At 41.3% G+C, this 20,640-nt stretch overlaps 1 protein-coding gene across 6 annotated transcripts in view; it reads right to left on the bottom strand.

Moving 5' to 3' along the window:
• Window positions 1-6,975: 6,975 nt before the first annotated feature.
• GATAD2B (GATA zinc finger domain containing 2B) overlaps window positions 6,976-20,640 on the bottom strand; it is a 39,466-nt gene continuing 25,801 nt past the window's right edge. For all 6 annotated transcript variants that reach the window (XM_063440036.1, XM_063440040.1, XM_063440037.1 and 3 more), the window contains 9 exons: window positions 17,079-17,208; window positions 16,615-16,746; window positions 15,888-16,019; window positions 15,189-15,359; window positions 13,295-13,607; window positions 12,127-12,329; window positions 8,771-8,875; window positions 8,562-8,676; window positions 6,976-8,470 (listed from right to left, as the gene is read on the bottom strand). In XM_063440036.1, coding sequence (XP_063296106.1) covers window positions 8,337-8,470; window positions 8,562-8,676; window positions 8,771-8,875; window positions 12,127-12,329; window positions 13,295-13,607; window positions 15,189-15,359; window positions 15,888-16,019; window positions 16,615-16,746; window positions 17,079-17,208 — 1,435 coding nt within the window. In that variant the 3' untranslated portion in view covers window positions 6,976-8,336. The remainder of the gene's footprint in view (window positions 8,471-8,561; window positions 8,677-8,770; window positions 8,876-12,126; window positions 12,330-13,294; window positions 13,608-15,188; window positions 15,360-15,887; window positions 16,020-16,614; window positions 16,747-17,078; window positions 17,209-20,640) is intronic.

The raw sequence follows: 20,640 nt of genomic DNA, 5'->3' as shown, positions 1-20,640 counted from the left end.
ATACAATTTCTAATTAGTGGGGTAATAGCTGCTTGATCCAAGGAGACATCTGACTGCTATTTTGGGGTCAAGAAGGAATTTTTTCCTAGTTTGTTGCAAAGTTGGATCCGCTTCAGACTGTTTATTTTTTATTTTTTGCCTTCTTTTGGATCAACAGCAAAAACACATGTGAGGAAGGCGGAACTTGATGGACGCAAGTCTCTTTTCAGCTTTGTAACCACAAACGGTTTGTTATTTGGTATGGATGGGAGGGGGCTGTGTTGTCTACTAACCTGGTACACATAAATCTGCATAAAGTTTAAACAACTAGCATGAGACCAAAGAAACAGGTCCCCTGTAATATCCACAGTAAAATCCCAGTAGACAAAATATTATAGGAGAAATAAAATGAAAATCAGAGAGAGACCAATCATTTACAAGGAAACAGGTCAGTGATCAGTTTCTACAATAAAAAGTAAAGAATACATTTTCAGCTGAGATCTGTAACCTTTTTCTAAGCGGCAAAGGATTCTGTGAATGCTGTCTATATGTCTTACACCGAGTAACAGGACATATTAAAAGCATGATAAAAAGACAAATAATTCATTGCATCACAGATTATGAACACATCACAGTGTGTGTAGCCTACCTGGTGTTTTTGGGGCCTCACACAATCTGAAACTTGAGAATTATTAGCTATAAAATGTTAAAGGAACACTATAGCATCAGGAAAAGAAAGGTGTATTCCTGACACTATAGTTTTGAAAGCATAGTTTAGGTGGCAGTCCCTCTTCTTTAGTTTAAAGAGGCATAAAAAATAAAAATAAAAACCTTAGTTTTTTTCCCCCCCTAGCTCCATGCCGGTCTTGCCTAGAAACATAGAATGTGACGACAGATAAGAACCATTCGGCCCATCTAGTCTGCCCAATTTTCTAAATACTTTCATTAGTCCCTGGCCTTATCTTATAGCTAGGATAGCCTTATGCATATCCCACGCATGCTTAAACTCCTTTACTGTGTTAACCTCTACCACTTCAGCTGGAAGGCTATTCCATGCATCCACTACCCTCTCAGTAAAGTAATACTTCCTGATATTATTTTTAAACCTTTGTCCCTCTAATTTTAGACTATGTCCTCTTGTTGTGGTAGTTTTTCTTCCTTCTCCTTTACTGTGTTGATTCCCTTTATGTATTTAAATGTTTCTATCATATCCCCCCTGTCTCGTCTTTCCTCCAAGCTATACATGTTAAGACCCTTTAACCTTTCCTGGTAAGTTTTATCCTGCAATCCATGAACCAGTTTAGTAGCCCTTCTCTGAACTCTCTCTAAGGTATCAATATCCTTCTGAAGATACGGTCTCCAGTACTGTGTACAGTACTCCAAGTGAGGTCTCACCAGTGTTCTGTACAATGGCATGAGCACTTCCCTCTTTCTACTGCTAATGCCTCTCCCTATACAACCAAGCATTCTGCTAGCATTTTCTGCTGCTCTATTACATTGTCTGCCTACCTATAAGTCATCAGAAATAATCACCCCTAAATCCCTTTCCTCAGATGTTGAGGTTAGGACTATCAAATATTCTGTACTCTGCCCTTGGGTTTTTACATCCAAGATGCATTATCTTGCACTTATCCACATTAAATGTCAGTTGCCACAACTCTGACCATTTTTCTCGTTTACCTAAATCATTATCCATTTGGCTTATCCCTCCTGGAACATCAACCCTGTTACATATCTTAGTATTATAAGCAAAAAGACATACCTTACCATCAAGACCTTCTGCAATATCACTAATAAAAATATTAAAGAGAATGGGTCCAAGTACAGATCCCTGAGGTACCCCACTGGTGACAAGCCCAAGCTTCGAATATACTCCATTGACTACAACCCTCTGTTGCCCGTCACTCAGCCACTGCCTTACCCATTCAACAATATTGGAATCCAAACTCAAAGATTGCAGTTTATTGATAAGCCTTCTATGTGCAACAGTGCCATAAGCCTTACTGAAATCTAGGTAAGCAATGTCTACTGCACCACCCTGATCTATAATTTTAGTTACCCAATCAAAAAAATCAATAATATTAGTTTGGCATGATCTCCCTGAAGTAAATCCATGTTGTCTCTGATCTTGAAATCCATGTGTTTTTAGATGTTCAACAATCCTATCTTTTAACATCTTTCCCCACTACTGAAGTAAGGCTTACTGGCCTATAGTTGCCCGACTCCTCCCTATTACCTTTCTTGTGAATGGGCACAAAATTCGCCAACTTCCAATCTTCTGGGACTACTCCTGTTATCAATGATTGGTTAAATAAATCTGTTAATGGTTTTGCTAGTACACCACTAAGCTCTTTTAATAGCTTTGGGTCTATTCCATCAGGTCCCATTGACTTATTTGTCTTTACTTTTGAGAGTTGAAATAGAACCTCTTCCTCTGTAAACTCACGTGTAATAAATGACTCATTTATCCTTTTTCTTAACTGAGGTCCCTTTCCTTCTTTTTCATCTGTAAATACCGAACAAAAATATTCATTGAGGCAGTCAGCTAGACCTTTATCCTCTTCTACATACCTTCCTTTTGTTTTTAATCTAACTAATCCTTGTTTTACTTTTCTTTTCTCATTTATGTATCTAAAAAAAAAGTTGTGTCCCCCTTTTTTACTGACTGAGCTATTTTCTCTTCTGTCTGTGATGTCGAAGCTCTTATAACTTGCTTAGCCTCTTTCTGCCTAATCTTATAGATCATTTTGTCTTCCTCACTCTGTTTTTTTTTTTTATAATTACTAAATGCTAACTTTTAGTTTTTTTACTATTTTGGCCACATCTGCTGAGTACCACAGTGGTTTCTTGAATTTTTTGTTTTTACTGACAAGCCTAATGCAATTTTCTGTTGCCTTCAGTAGTGCAACTTTTAAATAATACAATTTCTCTTGGACTCCATTTAAATTGCTCCAGTCTAATAATGACTCCTTTACACATATTCTAATTTTAGAAAAGTCTGTTTTTCTAAAGTCTAAAACTTTTGTTTTTGTGTGGTGTGACTCAGTCACTGTTCTTATATTAAACCACACTGACTGATGATCACTGGATCCTAAACTTTCACCTACAGTAATATCGGATACCAAATCTCCATTTGTTAACACTAAATCTAGTATGGCCTCTTTACGAGTTGGCTCCTCAACGACTTGTTTTAAAGACAATCCCAGTAGGGAGTTTAGAATATGTGTGCTCCTGGCCTGGTCCCTTGACTGACGTTATCAAATTAGAATTTCTCAATTCTCTGCCATTTAGGAGTTAAATGAAGTTTGTGCAGCCCTAGTCAAACCTCCACCAGCTGTGACTCACACAGCCTGCATGAAAAACAAAAATTGGTTTCAGATGTTAACTTACTTTATCTCCTGCTCTGTAAATTGAATTTTAATCACAGGGTCTAACAAGCAATTAACAGACCTGAAAAAAAAATAATTCTACATTAAACAGACTGTGCAATAAAGGACGTTTAAAAATCAGATCTTACTTTACAGGAAGTGTTTAGAAAAGTTGTGTAAGTCACATGCAGAGGAGGTGTGACTAGTGATGCATAAACAAATGGAGTTAACTCCTAAATAACAGACAATTGAGCAGTGATACTGCAGGGACATGATCTATACACCAAAATTGCTTCATTTAAGCTGAAGTTGCGTTGGTGACTGCAGTGCCTTTAAAGTGTACACAAACTGGGCTATCCACTAAAGTGATAATTCAAAGTAAATTTTACATTTAAAGCCAAAGTAGCCCAACTGGAAGTATAGCAGACTTCAAATTTTCCAATTTGGCTATTTTGACCTTAAATTTGAAACACATTGCATTCTCACTTTGATGAATAGATCTCTCCCATAGCACACATTTTGCTAGATGGGCAGTAGACCATTTCTGTTAGTACAGAAGCAAGTGTGCAAATATTCTACTTGTACAAAGGGTTTTTTCACTTAACATTAAACTCAAATGAAATGAAAAGTAAATTGCAAAAAGTAGGCTGTAATAGTCAAGGAGTTCGTTACTATTTAATACTTGTAGAGTTTTTCCACATCTGCAATTTCTGCCTAAATTGTACTATTCAGGTCAATTTGAGGTTTAATTAATAATCTGTAAAATGTAAAAATAATTACCCAAAAGTTAATTGATTAGAGTCTAGATCCAGAAATAGTGTATTCAAAACGTATTGAGCTGCATTGCCTTTTGAAAATTAAGGAATTGCAGGTAATGAAAAAAAAATCATCCAATTCTTTACATTTAGCTTTTTTTAAATTTAAAATTTTTGAAAGTTTTGTCAAGTCATAGCAACTCACATCAGCTCCCCCCTTTTCTTCCCCGACAAAGCCCATAAAATCCCAAATAAATTCCACAACTGAGTAAAAAGTTATAAACCGTTCCTTTCTTTATTAAACGGAGCTTGCGAGTGATAAATAATACAAAGGTTTATTTTTTTTATTCCTTTCTCCAAAAATGAACTTTTTTTGTCTTTTATTTTTTTAATTTTTTTTTTTCAAATTTACATTTTTATTTTTTATTTTTTTTCCACCATCGTTCCCTGTCCGTGAGTGGACAGGAAATGTACGGCTTGTGGCTATGAAACCAAATTCAAAAACACATGTGGAATTTTAAATAATAAAGGGAATAGCATTAAACTGTGCAAAAGGCAAGAGTCCTCAAACCCCAAACAGTATGGGATATGGGGGGGGGGGGGGGGGGAGGGGAGGGGGCATCAGGATTTCAGAGGGGTCAAACCAACATATTTGCAACGTGCTTCCATTCAATAGTGAACATTACAATTTTAATTTCATATCAAATTAACCCAAAGGCATCATGATGTCATTTAAACTTATTGTATTAGAAAAACAAAAATCTCAGTTTCGCCGGAATTTAACATGTTTGGGATTTAGAAATGGCGATCTAGTAACGCAGAACTCTGCCTTTTGCACGTTAATTACACACAGACTACAATACACAGTGACAAAGTCTCACACGATTAAGCTCTGGTATGTGAGTCATCTGACCTGCTTGTTTTTTTTGTTTTTTGTTTTTTTTACATAATATACAACATTTTTCCCCCGTATTTTCATTTATCGTGTTGAGAAATAGCTTTTTATACACATAGAACATAAAGAGTTATTCGCATTGAAACAGGAGCCCAAAATTATTTTAAATGGTGCTTTTTTCTGCTGCAGTATTTCAGAGAACCATGAACCTGCCTTTGCTTTTCTCCCTTTTCAAAGCAGATCCTAGCAAATTAGAATTTAAAAAAAGAAAGAAAAAAAAAAAAAAAAGCCATTGCATAAAAGGAGGGAGATTTAGTCACCAAACACCTCCACAGCACCTTTAAAGTTAAAAAACGTGAAATCTGTCAGATTAAATTGTTACACGGGAAGGAGAACAAAAATGGTTCAGTTGGGGGGCAAATATAACAAAATACTTCTAAACCATTTGAAATGTCCATCAACCTAAGTACTTTCTACTGCTTCCACTGTGTTATACCACTACGGCTACCAACAACAAACCGATAGAGGCAACCAATACCGTTTTAACCCCTTAAGGACACATGACGTGTGACATGTCATGATTCAATTTTATTCCAGAAGTTTGGTCCTTAAGGGGTTAAACCCCAAATCATTCCAATAACCATTATCACCAGGGGACTTGCATATGGATTGAACCCTCCCAATCTCAGAGCAGACTGCTCTACACATTCATCTGCTACAGGGAGAGTCGAATGAGTACAAGACCATTAAATGGAGCCGTGCCCCAATCACATTCATTGGTCTTATCAGTACACTGAGCATACTCCGTTCTGCAACATATTTCCATTGCTTACACTATACAAAGTACTGTTACTGTGCCTACGGTAATTCCATAAATGCACCTAAATTAGCACCAGCGAGAACGTGGTGTGGATTTTGGACAGAAGGGTCACTTAGCTGCCAATGACTTACAGTCCCTTTGGCACATAAGGTACAGGCTGGGTCTTTTGATGCAAATCCGTCCGAACGACCTAGACTATAATCCTCATGTGGCAGAGGATATTTGGAATTGGAGATTTTAGGCCTAGTCCCATCACTGGGACATCATTCGGCAGGCGTTCATTTCCAATAAAATTAGCATCCAGTCGTCCACCATCTGCCTTAAAGTGGTTCTCTGTTAACAGACATTTTCTTTGCACGGTCATATAGCACAGATACAGTTTTACGAATTATAGACTTACCTAGGTTTGGCAATGATTTTTTTTTTTTTTACTGTCGTAGCAGTTTTTTGTTTTTGTTTTTATTAATCTGAAATACTGGACACCATACAATACAGAGAGCACCAGTATCTTCAGAGAGGTCAAATAAATACTTTGTTTCAATGTGGCTGTGAGCTAAATATTTAGTTGTATTCAAACCCAGACTCCATCAGCATTTTTTTTCCTTTCTCGATGAAATATGGTTTGAAAACTTGTGAGGAAAGTCCTAACTTGCCACTTCCACCCTCCCCCCCCCCCCCCCCCCCCAAAAAAAAGCCCCCACAAAGAATGTAGAGAAATAAAGTAAAATGCTATTTGTTTGTAGTATTGTTTTAAACAGACATATGCAAAGAAAATTTCAGTTGACAGGTCAACTGCCCAGTGTCTTGCGGCGTCAGGCATAAGAAATATACAGACAAAAGTAGTCTCTACTTTCGCAGTATCTCTCTTGACTGGGTTGAGGGGGTTTACAGTGCAGCTTTAAGTGGTGAAGGATCATGGGATCTCCAGCGCCTAGCCTGGAATTACAGGATACAACCCCCTTCCCATTTAGACTAATGGGGAATTTACGGGGAAAAAAAAATAAAGAAAATAAAAGCAGTAGTGACTATTCCTAGCAATGGATCATGGCCCGGGATCAAGGATGGGTGGGCAAGCTGGTGATTATGTGCCTCAAAGTCTCCCCAGCTAGGAAATTAACAGGACAAATGAGTTTCAGGCCCATTAGCCTCCATAAAATATTAACACTGATGTATCTGAGGTCCACCATTTCTCTTTTTCCATTAAAAGCACTCTGCAGAGTGTCCCAATGTGAAAGGTGTTAAGTGCTATTTTTTTTGGGACAAACAATGTCCATCTTGTAAGTAAAATTTTCGGGGTATGTTTAACCTGTGCATGTCCCCGAGGCACAGGGAATACATAGGAGAAGATGGCACAAGTTTGGACAGTGCATGACATCTAAACCAACTGATCCAGGTGCTTGGCAGCACCAGTCATAAATACGTCTCTTCAAGCTTAACTGACCGAATGAGCCCAGAGCAGATCTTGGCCTCACAAAGTGGAGGACCAGTTCATTTAAGTGCATCTCCCTCCTGTGTAACTTAAATTCTTTAAGCTCGAATCAGCGTTGTAGTCCTTAACAAAACGGAAGGGCTGCTCTTCTCTATACACCGTCACTGGCTTCATGTTTTATGCTGATCCCAAACTCTGAAGCTTGGATGTGCATTTAGTGCAAATACAGCTCATGGATATATGAACTATTCAATATTCCACCATGTCTACAGGAAACAACGCAGTTAACGGTGGAGCTTAGGCATGCCCTTTGGAGAAGCAAAAGAGATGGTGGGTGAGAAAACCCTTTATGGGTCTGTAGAAAGGCTCCCAGGGAACAAAAGAGGGTGAAGGAATACTGAAATCCTTGTTCCGTTTAACGGAAAATTATGCTCCGCATGGCAGAGCCTCCAATATGTGCTGTGATGATGCCAACATCTCTTCTTCTAAATTCTTATAGTTGTCCTCTATTGGGTCCAAGTTGTTTATACATCGTGAATTTTCAGCCTCTAAGAATTCAGATTGTAATGACCTTTTAATAATCCACTGTCCTTGATCTGGCAAATGCAAACAATGCAGTGTGTTCCTTGGAGGCAGAAGGAAGGGTTCACAGGGAGTGTCAAAAATCAGATGGGCTCTCGACGGTCAGTGAAATGCATGAAATGATTGGCAGCTGCTTGAATGAAGGGGACCCTATTGTAGTTCAAGTCCATAGCTTTGCAAGGACAGTAACAAACAAGTCTTTAGGGTTTAACCCTGGCCCCCTCCACAGCAATGGTAAGAGTTTTCAAAACAATATTAGCTTGTGGCACCAGCAGAAACAATAGATTCAAAACAAAATAATAATAAAAAAATAATAATATACATATATCAACAAAGCCAGTCCGAAGACAGGGTAAAAAGCACAACACTGTTCTTTTAATAAGCTTCTCTGGGGAAAGGGCCAGATGAAATGGCGCCTAGTGTCTGAAATGTCCACATGATGTGTGATGTTGGTATGGGATTAGCGCCTGTTAATCCAAGGGAGAAGGGGGAGCCCACTGCATGTGGGCTATTTGTGTCCACTGATGGACTGCGATATGGAGCGCGGGGGAATCATGTCTAGTAGGTACTCTCGTTGTCGATCTGCTAGGCTGGTGGCTTTGTGGCCACCCATTCCAGCGTTGAGATACGCAATATTCACGCCTATTGATGCAAAAGAAAAACAAAATGAATACACAAATACAAAGCAGGAAATGTATGCATGCGCACAAATTAACACTGTCCAATGCCTCACCTGGCATGCCAAGCAAGCTCCCAGCGACAGGAAGCTGCGGTGCCTGAGCAAAGTTAGACAACATGGAGCGGGCAGTTGGGATACCTCTCTGCATTGTGTTCTGTGGTTGGGTAGCCTGTGACAGAAAAATACAAATTATGTGAGGGATGAGATTCCCCCTCCACCCACCCCCCAACACTGGTGATGGCCCTTTGAGTTTGGCCCCATACCTGTCTCAGGGTGTGATGTCTGATCATGGTGTCCTGCTTGTTGGAGATGGCTGGAGGAGTGCCAGGAGATATGGACGCCTGATGTTGTAATCTTTGCTCTATCTCCTGCAGAACATATTGAAAAATTACCACAGTACGCCAAACATTTCTCAACAAATTAATTTACTTAAAATGCTGCGTGTTAACACAACCCTCTCTGGACACGAACGACAATCTATAGTCTACAGATACTACTGATTCGTAAGGCAAAGATGCTGATGATGGAACTGTATTATCCATTTTACTGCAGAACAAAAAGGGCTCATTTAGAATTGATAGGGAGTAACAGGGTGTCACTATTGAATGGCACTCTCTCAGTGGCACTCGTACTATCAGCAACTGCCTGGCAGCATGGTTCTCTTCATACCCTCACTTATTAGAGTTTGCCCCTGATCCCATTCTGTAGAAGTGGGACTAATACATTATTGCAAGTCCTGGTTTCAACCAGATGAGACCGGCGCCACACTCACTATCCCTTAATTTCAGATGGGGTGGGTGGGATTCAAATCAGTGCGGGCCTGTTGGGTACAGATTTACTCGGTCTAGTTACCACAAGCCATGTGCAGTGCAATGGCACACAGTGGCATATTGAATGAAACTTTGTTACCCCTTTAGTTAGAGGGAAGGGATGTTGTAAGGTATAAAGGAAACTGTTGGCTATATTGTCCGGGTGCCCCTGATTATTAGGGGGGCTGGGAAACCACTATGTTAATAAAAGTCTGAATTCCTTTAATACTGAACTCTTCCATTTACTGGATCATTTTTTTATAGACATAAAATGAACCCAAAATGTGCACCTAAAACTCTCAACCAGTTTCTGCTTTTGAACCAAAATGCTTTCATGAAGGACCAGAATGGCAATTTTGTTATCTCCCCCATACTTTGTAACTCTGAGGTCTATATGAAGCTTACTGAATAAACACAAACCTATTTTTTCAATTAGTACAAGCTGCACAATAAAGTGTCAAACATGTATTAATGAAATTAAATTCCAATGTGTGTCTTCCTTTATTCATACATGACTTACCTGAATAGAGGTACATGGTGTTGTTCTACCCCATTCAGATTCAGGCATCCTCATTTACTTTATATGGAGTGTTTCAGTACTCTCATGCATAGACAGATACTATGCTGCTTTTTAAATCTTGCATTTTATTCCATCACAAGGCTGAATACAGGTTAACGCTTTAATCCCCAGCGTAATAATGCAACAGTCACATAAAGTAAAAAATATTACACAAGTTGCACCCTATTACTACACGGTTTTGTGTGTGTGTGTGTATGTGTATGTGTATAAATATAAAAAAAACAAAAAACAAACAAACGATTGCCGGCACTCCTGGATTTCCAACATCAGTCAGGTTTGACTGATCCTAATGAAAGTCCTAAACTGAAACGACTAATTTGACAATAAACCTGACTGATGTTGGAAATCCAGGAGTGCCGGTGTTCTATTATTGTGCTATACCCGTCAGATTTCTATACCCTCGTCACTTCCGGGGAGGGGAATCAGCTGGATCCTGTGCTGCACATGCGTGCTAGCACTCCTGCTACGCCTCTACAGCCAGGTCCTGGAAGGTTATGGGACATTTAGGGTTAATGTTAGGGTTCAAATTAGGGTTAGGATTAGGAACTTGTTCACATTTAGTGATATTTTACATTAGGGGAATATCACTACATTGTGATTTCACACACTCTATTTTTACCCTTACCCCAAGGGTTAGGGTAAGAATAGAGAGTGAGAGAGGTTAGAAGCACTTACCTAACCCTAATTTGAACCCTCACTTAACCCTAAATGTCCCGTGTGCCTAAGCTTAGTGAATGCACTAACTATAATTAAAGTGTAAAACTAGTTTTACTTGCCTTCCAGGACCTGGCTGTGGAAGAGTAGCAGAAGTGCTAGCACGCATGTGCAGCACAGGATCCAGCTGATTCCCCTCCCCGGAAGTGACAAGGGTATAGAAATCTGATGGGGTATAGCACACTGATAGAACACCGGCAACCGTTTATTTTTATATTGCAGTGTGGCTGGGCACCCGGTACCATTGGCTGGAGGTAGGAGTGCAAAAGCTACCTCACACACACACACAGAGATTTTTACTAGTTTTAATTAGTAATATTTTTTTCCCAATTAACATTTTACTTTTCTATGTGCACTAGAGAGTTTGTGAGAAATGTATGGAATGGGGATACTCTAATGCCTAATAAATACATCATCCCTCCTGTACAGGGTATGAACTACAGTGACCGCAATAGATTTATTTTACATGGGAGTAGAACAAAGGAAAGAGATGAGCTAGAAGACCACCATACATACAAGTACGAGGTGGGAGACTGCTCATTCAATGGTATATATCCCTACAGTAGATGAGAGGGGGAGGGGGAAAAAAGAGAGGAGGAGGGGGGAAAAAGACAGAAACAACAAATAAAGGGGAGAAAAGACAGAGGGGGAGAGGACGTGGGTATGTGTACCTTTAATAGAACAGAGAATATATAAATGGTAAAAAGATCTAGCTGGCCCTATACCTGGCCAGGGGGGAGATATCCCTTACACAAAGTACAAACTGGTGATGTACTAACTCACAAATACTGACTAGATCCAACACAATTGTATATTGTATATTGGATCCAATATACCCCTTTGCCCTTATACCAGATCTCTGGCAGGACCCATTTGCCAAGACCTGATTTCTGGTAGGATTTATCTGCTAAGACCAACACTCCATTTGTTATTTATAATTCTCTGTGACTATTTTTCAATTGTGTTGGATATAGGGCCAGCTAGATCTTTTTACCATTTATATATTCTCTGTTCTATTAAAGGTACACATACCCACGTCCTCTCCCCCTCTGTCTTTTCTCCCCTTTATTTGTGGTTTCTGTCTTTTTCCCCCCTCCCCCTCTCTATGAAAGTACATCTACTGTAGGGGTATATACCATTGAATGAGCAGTCTCCCACCTCAAACTTGTATGTATGGTGGTCTTCTAGCTCATCTCTTTCCTTTGTTCTATATTTATTCCTGCGGTTATGCCCCTATATACCCCTTAGTAACCTACGTCAGAGTTTGAGATGTTGGGTTTTCCCCTACACCCCATTTCTCTGTCTCTTTATATTTATTTTTACATGGGAGTAGTTAATATATAATGCTTACTAGGTATGCCTGTAACTGGTAAAATAAAGAAATCAGTAAAATACACGATCACAAAGTATAGGGGATTTTACAGTGATATTTTAAGTATCTGGGCACTTCAGTATATTTTTGCTCCCGCCTGCACCCTGATGTTTCACACCGTGAGGATATCAAATCCAGACTCACCTGCTCCTGCTGCAAGGCTTTCACAAAGGCATTTTTAAGCCGGTTAGTGTGCTCGGCCTTCAGTGCTTTCTTCTGATTGGACGTCATGCACTGCTCACAAAGTATCTTGCCGCTCTTCTCCTGTTTCCAGTGTGGAGTGAAATCTGTACGGCACTGAGCGCAGGTAAACGGGTCCATGTGCAGAAGAGAGGAGCAGCCTTTCCCTGAGAAGTAAATACAGATAAAGAACAGACTGCAATGCCTTAGCTAATCACTTGGTAGAAATAAACTGATGGAGGACAACAGGCTGCTCTCCCTACTAGAATATGTTTGCACACTACCCCATCGTTACAGTCTGAGCACAGCGCACACCACCCCGCCGTTACAGTCTGAGCACAGCGCACACCACCCCGCCGTTACAGTCTGAGCACAGCGCACACTGTCTCACCGTTACAGTCTGAGCACAGCGCACCCTACCCCACCGTTACAGTCTGAGCACAGCGCACCCTACCCCACCGTTACAGTCTGAGCACAGCGCACCCTACCCCACCGTTACAGTCTGAGCACAGCGCACCCTACCCCACCGTTACAGTCTGAGCACAGCGCACCCTACCCCACCGTTACAGTCTGAGCACAGCGCACCCTACCCCACCGTTACAGTCTGAGCACAGCGCACCCTACCCCACCGTTACAGTCTGAGCACAGCGCACACCACCCCGCCGTTACACTCTGAGCACAGTGCACACTGTCTCACCGTTACAGTCTAAGCACAGTTCACACCCTACCCCTGCTTTATCTCAAGGACAATGCATACTAATCCTAACATTAATATAAGCATTATATTCCCCTACTAGATTCTACACACACTGAGCAATACTCCCCTGCCTATAGTGAATACACAATGCAATACCCTGAAGAGCAGGTTGGTGTAGATACAGGAGAACATGAACTAGGGAACACTGAGACATGACCTGAGCAGTAAACAAAATCAAGAAAAAATAATGCTTCTGCTTCTAGATGGGCAAACTAGAAAGACTGATTTTATATTCCATCAAAAGGTCTGTTTCACCCCTGCTAAGCCATAACCAATGAATACAACAACCCTTGCTATACAGATCATTAACGGAACTGCCAAGACGTCCTGACATTCTAAACCACCAGAAACCCCCAGCCAGGACCGTTTACTGACCTTGGCTATCTATGACACTCTGGACGACCTCTTCCAGGCCAACCATGTAGATGAATTCGCTGTTGGCAGCACTGGGCAGGAAGTGGAGGAGAGGTGCTGGTGGCTTAGGAGGAGGAATTTCCAGCAGTGTTTTCTCCAGCTGCTTACGAAGGGCCAGCTTGGCAGCCGCCTGCGAGCTGGCTGGATCAGTCATTGCGCCTGGACTGGGTAGTGGGGAAGACACGCGGTTTACAGGTCCTGACTGCATGTGGGATCCGAGATTCATGTACATGGCAGAGGAGGAAGTGCGCTGGCAGGGGCCTGAAGAGCTAGACTGTTTATAAAAAAAAAAACAAAAAAAAAAAAAAAAAAAACATTAATAATAATTAACAATTTTTTTTTAAAAAATGCTAAAACTTTAGAAAGGAGTGGAAGTGGAAGCAATGAGGGCATGACGTGGCAGACCACTTTCAGAGAGATATTCTAGCATTAGGTAAATCATGCTACAGTTAATGAATTAAAGAAAAGACAAGTGAATACCAGCACATAAATGCCTCAATGTTGAGTTCATAAGAATATGGGTTTTATTTTTATTATTGCCGTTTTATTTATTTACCAACTGCTTTGTCTTTCTTTCTTTCTTTCTTTCTTTAAGAAGTGGCCAATTTATGTGAGTGAGGAATGTTTTAGGTTCTGGCATTCACGTGATAAATACATATATAGCTGGTGGGGTAAAATAGTGCCTTTGGGAAGCTAATATATGGTAAAAGTTTTTAATGGTGCTGTAACGGATCACCTGGCACCCCAACTGGGTACCTCCGTTGAAGGATGCTCCTAGGGCTTCCTGAAGCCTCCAAGCACTGCAGCAGATACCATAACCACCGTGGACTCCTCCAGAGAGCAAACCAGGAACCAGCGCTTACAAGAACTTAGCAGTGAGTTACCAAGGGAATATGACAAGCATAGCAATCCTTTGTAGCAGATTCCCCCAATAAGAGACGGCACTCCGAATTGAGGGTAAAGTAGAACTGACTGTGCTGGTACACCCAGCCTGGTTTTTATTACGGTCTTGCACATACAGGACCGCCCACAGGGAGGTATAAAATAACCAATAAAATAACAGTTACAACCCACAGTAAAGTCCTTCCCTCTGCCTGTGATACAATTATCTTACACAATGGGAAATTTAATTATCACAGGCAGAGAAAAAGTTTTTACAAATATACTATAACTTTAAAACTATACATCACATTCACATATTACATATACAAAATATTACAAAATTACCAGGGGTTCAAAAGTTAGCAAAAGTTAAAAGTTAAAAACCCACTGCCAGCATGGCTTTCCGGCCTAAACCAGTTTCACAAGAGTCCTCTATCCTGGAGACAATGGAGATGTAATCCAATTATATCCAGGGATAAAGGCAAACTCCATTGAGCACATGTTAGCAAAAGACACAAAAAGACATAACTCCTATCATACTGAACAGAACCCCCACATTCAACCCATCCCCAGATGGCTTGGATCTGAGCGCTCAATATATCCGAACAGCGCTCAGATGCCACAAACACAGTCAAATCGCCATGGAGTTTAAGCTTAGCCTGGGCTGATGAGAGGGCCATAGTCTGAAAGGGACATACACAGTCCAATAGAATTCCATATGCTGCTTAAAGAGCCAGTGGCAGTATAATAAAATACAGTAAGCCCAAATGTTGCACTTGAAGGGCCAAATCTCCAAGGGACCATAATCACAGGGCAGGAGGCGGGCAAGCAGCCCCCTCCAAAAGCTCATGGCAAACTCTGTTAAAGGGTTGAGTTTGCTACAGGTGCAATTTAGTAACCTTAGGGTAGTGGACGAATAGTTGGAATTTACTAGGAAATAGTCACATGGGGGTAGTTAGTTGGGGGGTATTACCTGGGGGTAGTTGATGGCTTGGTTCATGCTTGGGTTGTTGTTGCGGATAAGACTAGTTTTAGGCGGCACACACTGGCCTTGAAGCTGGGTAGGGTTGGGGGCAATAACTCGCTGGGACATCAACATGTGTGGTAGCGGAGCACTGGATGATGTCCTGATTACACTATGACTCTACAAAAAAACAGAAAGGAAAGTCAGTAAGAGCAGCAATTAAAACATAAATAAATGTTAAAAGTAAGACTTTACTTCGTTGGTTGAGGTTCACTATCCAAAATCACATTGAACAAGAAGCCAAACATTGCATGGATAACACAAGGCATGAGAGAGAGGAGGAGAGTTTGACTCTGCTATTTGAGCCATAATTTGTGCTGGTAGATATATAAAATGCACTAAAAGCCAAGCAATCGCCAAAGACAAAAAGTTGTTAGTAGAATAGCCTGTCGTGTTGAGTTTAGTAACATCAATGTGACTGCTACAGGAAGCAATGTTTCCAACAAATTAGTTCATGTTTGGTATCCTTCCACAGCTGCCCTGGTCCACCGTACATGCTATTATTATAAAGTTCTTCTATGATACCCATGTACAGAGAAATGATGTTCAAACTATTTCAGATCTTGTATTTATTAATCTCCACCATACCTGACCCAAAGACACCTCTCATTTCCAAATAACCTACACAGCCCAACAGGCACTCCTCACCTGCATATTCCTTAAATTCTGAGCTTCCAAGCCCTGTGCTCCTGGTCGGGATGGGACCTTTGACAAGCCAGGCTGTCCCACGTGGGCTGGAGATGGCTGTACAATGGTAGCTGCATTCTGTACCACTGGATTCTGTAAAAGATGGTTGGTAATTACACTCTATATTGCAACAAGTACAGAAGCAGAATGCATTGGGCAGTTGGAGAGAGATATGCATTGTGGAGCAATAGAAGCAGGACATGCAGGCACATTGGGAGAGTTCCAGGCAGCAAGAGATGGAGGTTCTGTGATGGAGTGACGGGCAGCAGGAGACACACCGGGCCTGGGATGATGAGCACAGAGAGAGTTGCATGAGGCAGCAACAGACAGTGCGAAATAGATGCACTTTAGAGGAATGACTGGCACCAGGAAATGGAAGCGCATCTTAGAATGGCAGGCAGTAGAAGATGGATGTGTAATGGGTTGGGTGAGAAGGGAAAGTGGAAAAATGAAGAGCACTCGTGTGGGGTGGGAGTCAAGCAGAGGACGCAGGATGCATATTGGGATGAGTAAATGAAAGCAAAAGGAGAAGGATGCTCACTGGGGTGTGGACCAGTTGTTCCAAGTCTGTTCCACTTCTTAAGTCATTACATACAGACATGCTCCAGGGAGTGTAAAACCATAGAAAATAGTGCTATGTTTATGTCTCAAAACACGGAGTATGCATTTCATTTGCAAAAAAACTCACCTTCTGAAGAACGTTTTCTTTCTGCAGCTGGCTCTGGCGTAGTTTTTTCAGCAGGACTAGCCTGGCTTCCTCCAGTCTCAGCTCATCTCTCAGCTGCTTAATAAACTGCTGCCGTTCTTCCAAATTCTTTCCCTGGAGAAAAGCAGGATGGGAGGATCAAGTCAGCCATGTTGGGGGGGGGGGTGAAAATAATACAGATGGGGGGGGGGGGGGTGCACTTGTAGAAATGTTTACCAGATTTATAGGTAGTTATTGTAAGTCCCATCTCTAACTATTGACCTTGATGTCTTACATTGTCTATAACCATGTAAACCGAAACTGAATAGATTGACATGAAAACGTTCTACATACTGAAGACTAAAGCGTGTTTATGGGAGACTACAGCACAGAGCTGGAATCAGAAAAGAATGTGAGAATGCTTCTAGTACATGGCTTATAGAACTCCCCCACTTAAGAGGTCTTACCTTGAACATCTCCATGTTTGCCACCTTGATTCGATCTTCTAAACGGGAGACAGATCTAGGGCTAGATGCCTCATTGTCAGAGAGAACAATAATGTCTGGGGAAGGTGTTAGTCCTCCTCGGTCTTGATCACTATGGAAGTCAAAAAGTAAAGGAGATAGGAGACAAGGGCTCATTATTCAATTTGGGTTTACAGCTTTCCAATGCATCATAACGTAACCAAGAACTGAGATTATTTATCCAAACTTTACCCAACGTAACCTACAGATAACATGCATTGAGAAGACATGTTCAATAACTCATGTCTCTATCGTGCAAACATTCCCTTCCAAGAGGACCTTTCGATCTCTTACATGAGCCAACCTATTTTAAAGTCCACTTTAAGGGACAATGAGCAGGCTTCTGCAGCTTATCTCCTACCAATATGTGATCAGGAGGTTGGGGAGAACATGGGAGAGATATTGATACAACATATAAAAAGAGTAGCACTAGATTCATGTTCAGGGGTCACAAACCATGATCGTGCAAAGTCAGCCATCAGTTAAGAAACTGAACATAACGAGAAAAATTAAAACATAGTCGATGGGACAAAACACATAAAAACTATCAGCTCACAGAAAAATTGTTTAAGCTATGTGATTTAGAAGCCGAGGACGACAAGTTCAATTATGATGTCATAATGACCTCACAATACAACACAAGTTATAACGTCACACCCAGCAACCGTGATCATGTGCAGAGTTTGTCACTGTTATGCAATGTTCATCCACAATGCATGTCTCAGCCAGAAGGTACAATGGGCTTCAACATGCAAAAACAGAAATTTACACAAGAGAGAGGTTACCAAGTGATTAAAAAAAAAAAATAAGAAGTATGTTAAATTATCCAGCAAGGACAGCATCAATAACTAATGTTGCTCCCATGCAGTACCAAGTGGCTACTAAGGCACCTGGATATTTTTTATTAATACATATGCTGACAAACTCTTACATTGACAAACAAACACATTTGTAAAGCAGAGCTCAAACATTGCATGCGCCCACTATACATTGGCATGAGTGACTTCAGTTGAGTCCTCTGAGGATTCTCATGTTTTTTTTAATACAGCAGTGTATGGTACTACTGGCTGTATAGCAGATAGTTGTAGTTAAAGGGGCACTGTCACTCCACCCCCATAAGGATTTCATAAAATCTTTATGAAATACTCAGAGTTACTGTGTTTGAATTTCACTCCAACAGTCAAAAGATATTCTGAGACAAAGTAGGAACCCAAAGATTAGGGAACAGGCTTTGGTGGATGTGAGGTTTTTTTTTTTGTAAATATGTTTTTATTTGCATTTTTCGTTCATCTTATAGAAAAACAGGGAGGGACTCGCAGGTCACCAGTTTCAGATTCAATATAGTAGCAAGTAAGTACTGTGCCTTATGTTGGCCGGTGGCAGAGTTAGCGGCCGTAACATGGGTAAACATCATGTGGGCTCGCAGGCCCCCCTTATATTTGGACTCGCAGGTCCGTTCTAGACATCATATCGAACCGTTCGTTTCCTATATGGTGGGGGGACTGGTCGTGGTTAGGGATATCAGCTTATTTAGTCTCTTGTGGTCTCTGCTAGGGGTCCCCCAGTCGTCTAATGGGTGTGTTCTTGTATATTCAGTGCTATCCCTTTACCTATTGGTGGACCTCTTGTAGCTTGGGCGTTTATTAGTGCGGTACCCATGTCTAAGATTAGGTCAGGTTGGTCTATCTGCTGGCCCTCTATTTTTGGTGCGTCCTTGCTTCATTGGTCGTGATCCCTGCGGGGATCGGGGGGGTAACTTGTTGGGTTGTCAGTAGTCTGTCTATGGTACGGGTTTCAGTGGGTTACTGTTTCGTAGCGTCCTTGTCTAGTATCGTAGGCGTTCTCTAAAGTCTGGTTTAGCCGTTGTCAGCAGCCAGTGTGTCCAGGTGTTGAGGTAGGTTTGATGTGTGTCTTTGGCGGAATGATAGAGGTCTTCCTGCGACCTCAGTTCCTCCATCTGTGTGAACCACGTCTCCAGAGATGGTGTCACTGGTGTTTTCCAGTGTTGTGGTATGATCGCTTTAGCTGTGTTAAGGATACGTACTGTCATTGCTTTCTTGTATGAGGAGCGGGGGACCTTAGTGTGGTGGAGTAGCATTTCGGCTGGGCTCAGGGGGGGGGTCGTCTGAGAATTGTGTTATCATTGTGTGTATTCCTTGCCAGTACGGAACTATTTTGTCGCACTCGATGTGAGTTTTTTTAATATTTTTTATTGGGGGAGAGAAGGGGGGGGGGGCTTTTCAGATTGCACTACGCTTATTTTTTAGGACATGAAGATTTATGGAATTATTGTATAGAAGTGTAATGTAATATGTACTAGTGTATACACTTGATTTAAGGTATTTAATAACAGGTTGTTATTCACTTTGATTACCAGTGTCTTAGTTTAGTCACTTTAATTGTGTCTTTGAATAAGATATATTTTTGATGTGGGTTCTTTGCTGCTAATTAGAATTTTGCACTCTTTGATCAAGCACTTTAATTAAGAAGCGCCTTGCACTTTATTAGGATTTGCACATGTGTCGATTCTCTGGCGTCTTGTCCAAATCCAATGCTGGTCATAGAGAAGCATTGGTGACGAGAAGCGCATGTGTGACGAACACTGCGCTCACAGAATGAAATGCTTCTTGTAGGGAAGCATTGAATTCAATGCATTCCCGAGATCAGCATTTGAAGATGGACCCTGAACGTCACATAACCTAGTCAAACTCTGTTGTTGCCATGGAAACACAATCTAGTAGCTGTCAGGAAGACAGCCACCAGAGCAGAGGTGTGCTTAGCCCTGCAATCAAAACACTGCCGTATGTTGTAACGTTTTTAGATTGTAGGACTGACGGGGGCATTGCACCCAGACCACTTCATGGAGACGTAGTCTAGATGCCCTATAATGTTCTTCATATTGCAGGTGTGAAGTCCACAAGATGCTGTACAAGGTATCTTGCAACTCCTGGCTTATATCCACAAGCTAGGAATTGTTGGACACCACGGGAGTCCTTTAGGGGCAGGGCTGCTGCCCTTACATTCCCTGAGGACATATTAAAACAGAATATTTGCAGTGGCTTGTCTACTACTGTGATATATGGCATTTTGAGCCCTCCATTGATGGAGACACAGATTTATATATACAGCCTTGCCAGCGCAAACATTTCTTCGCACCCATAGCAAAACCCATTCACACTTCCACCTGCTGTTTATGAGATGTGACATTGGTGGCACGGGGGGAGCTGGACGAGATAATAAACAGTTTTCCCTGGTTCCTTTACACCCGAATGCTGTACTAAAGCAAAGTGCCAGGAGGATGTGAGGTCATGTCACTTCCTCCCACTGCTTTCTGCAAGAATGACACACGAGTTGGTGAGGGAGCTGGGAAAGTGACTTTGGATGCCAGAGCACAGAGAAACAGCCGATCCACTGCAGAAAACGGAGACTATTCATGGGAGGTTAAGAAACAAAAAAAAATCTCATCACCACGGCCCAGTCCTGTGCTGCTGTGGCAAGTGGGCAC

Source organism: Pelobates fuscus, chromosome 13 (assembly GCF_036172605.1).
Source record: "Pelobates fuscus isolate aPelFus1 chromosome 13, aPelFus1.pri, whole genome shotgun sequence".
NCBI lineage: Eukaryota > Metazoa > Chordata > Amphibia > Anura > Pelobatidae > Pelobates > Pelobates fuscus.
The sequence above is the reverse complement of the archived record's forward strand: the minus strand, read 5'-3'. Positions and strand labels throughout refer to the sequence as shown.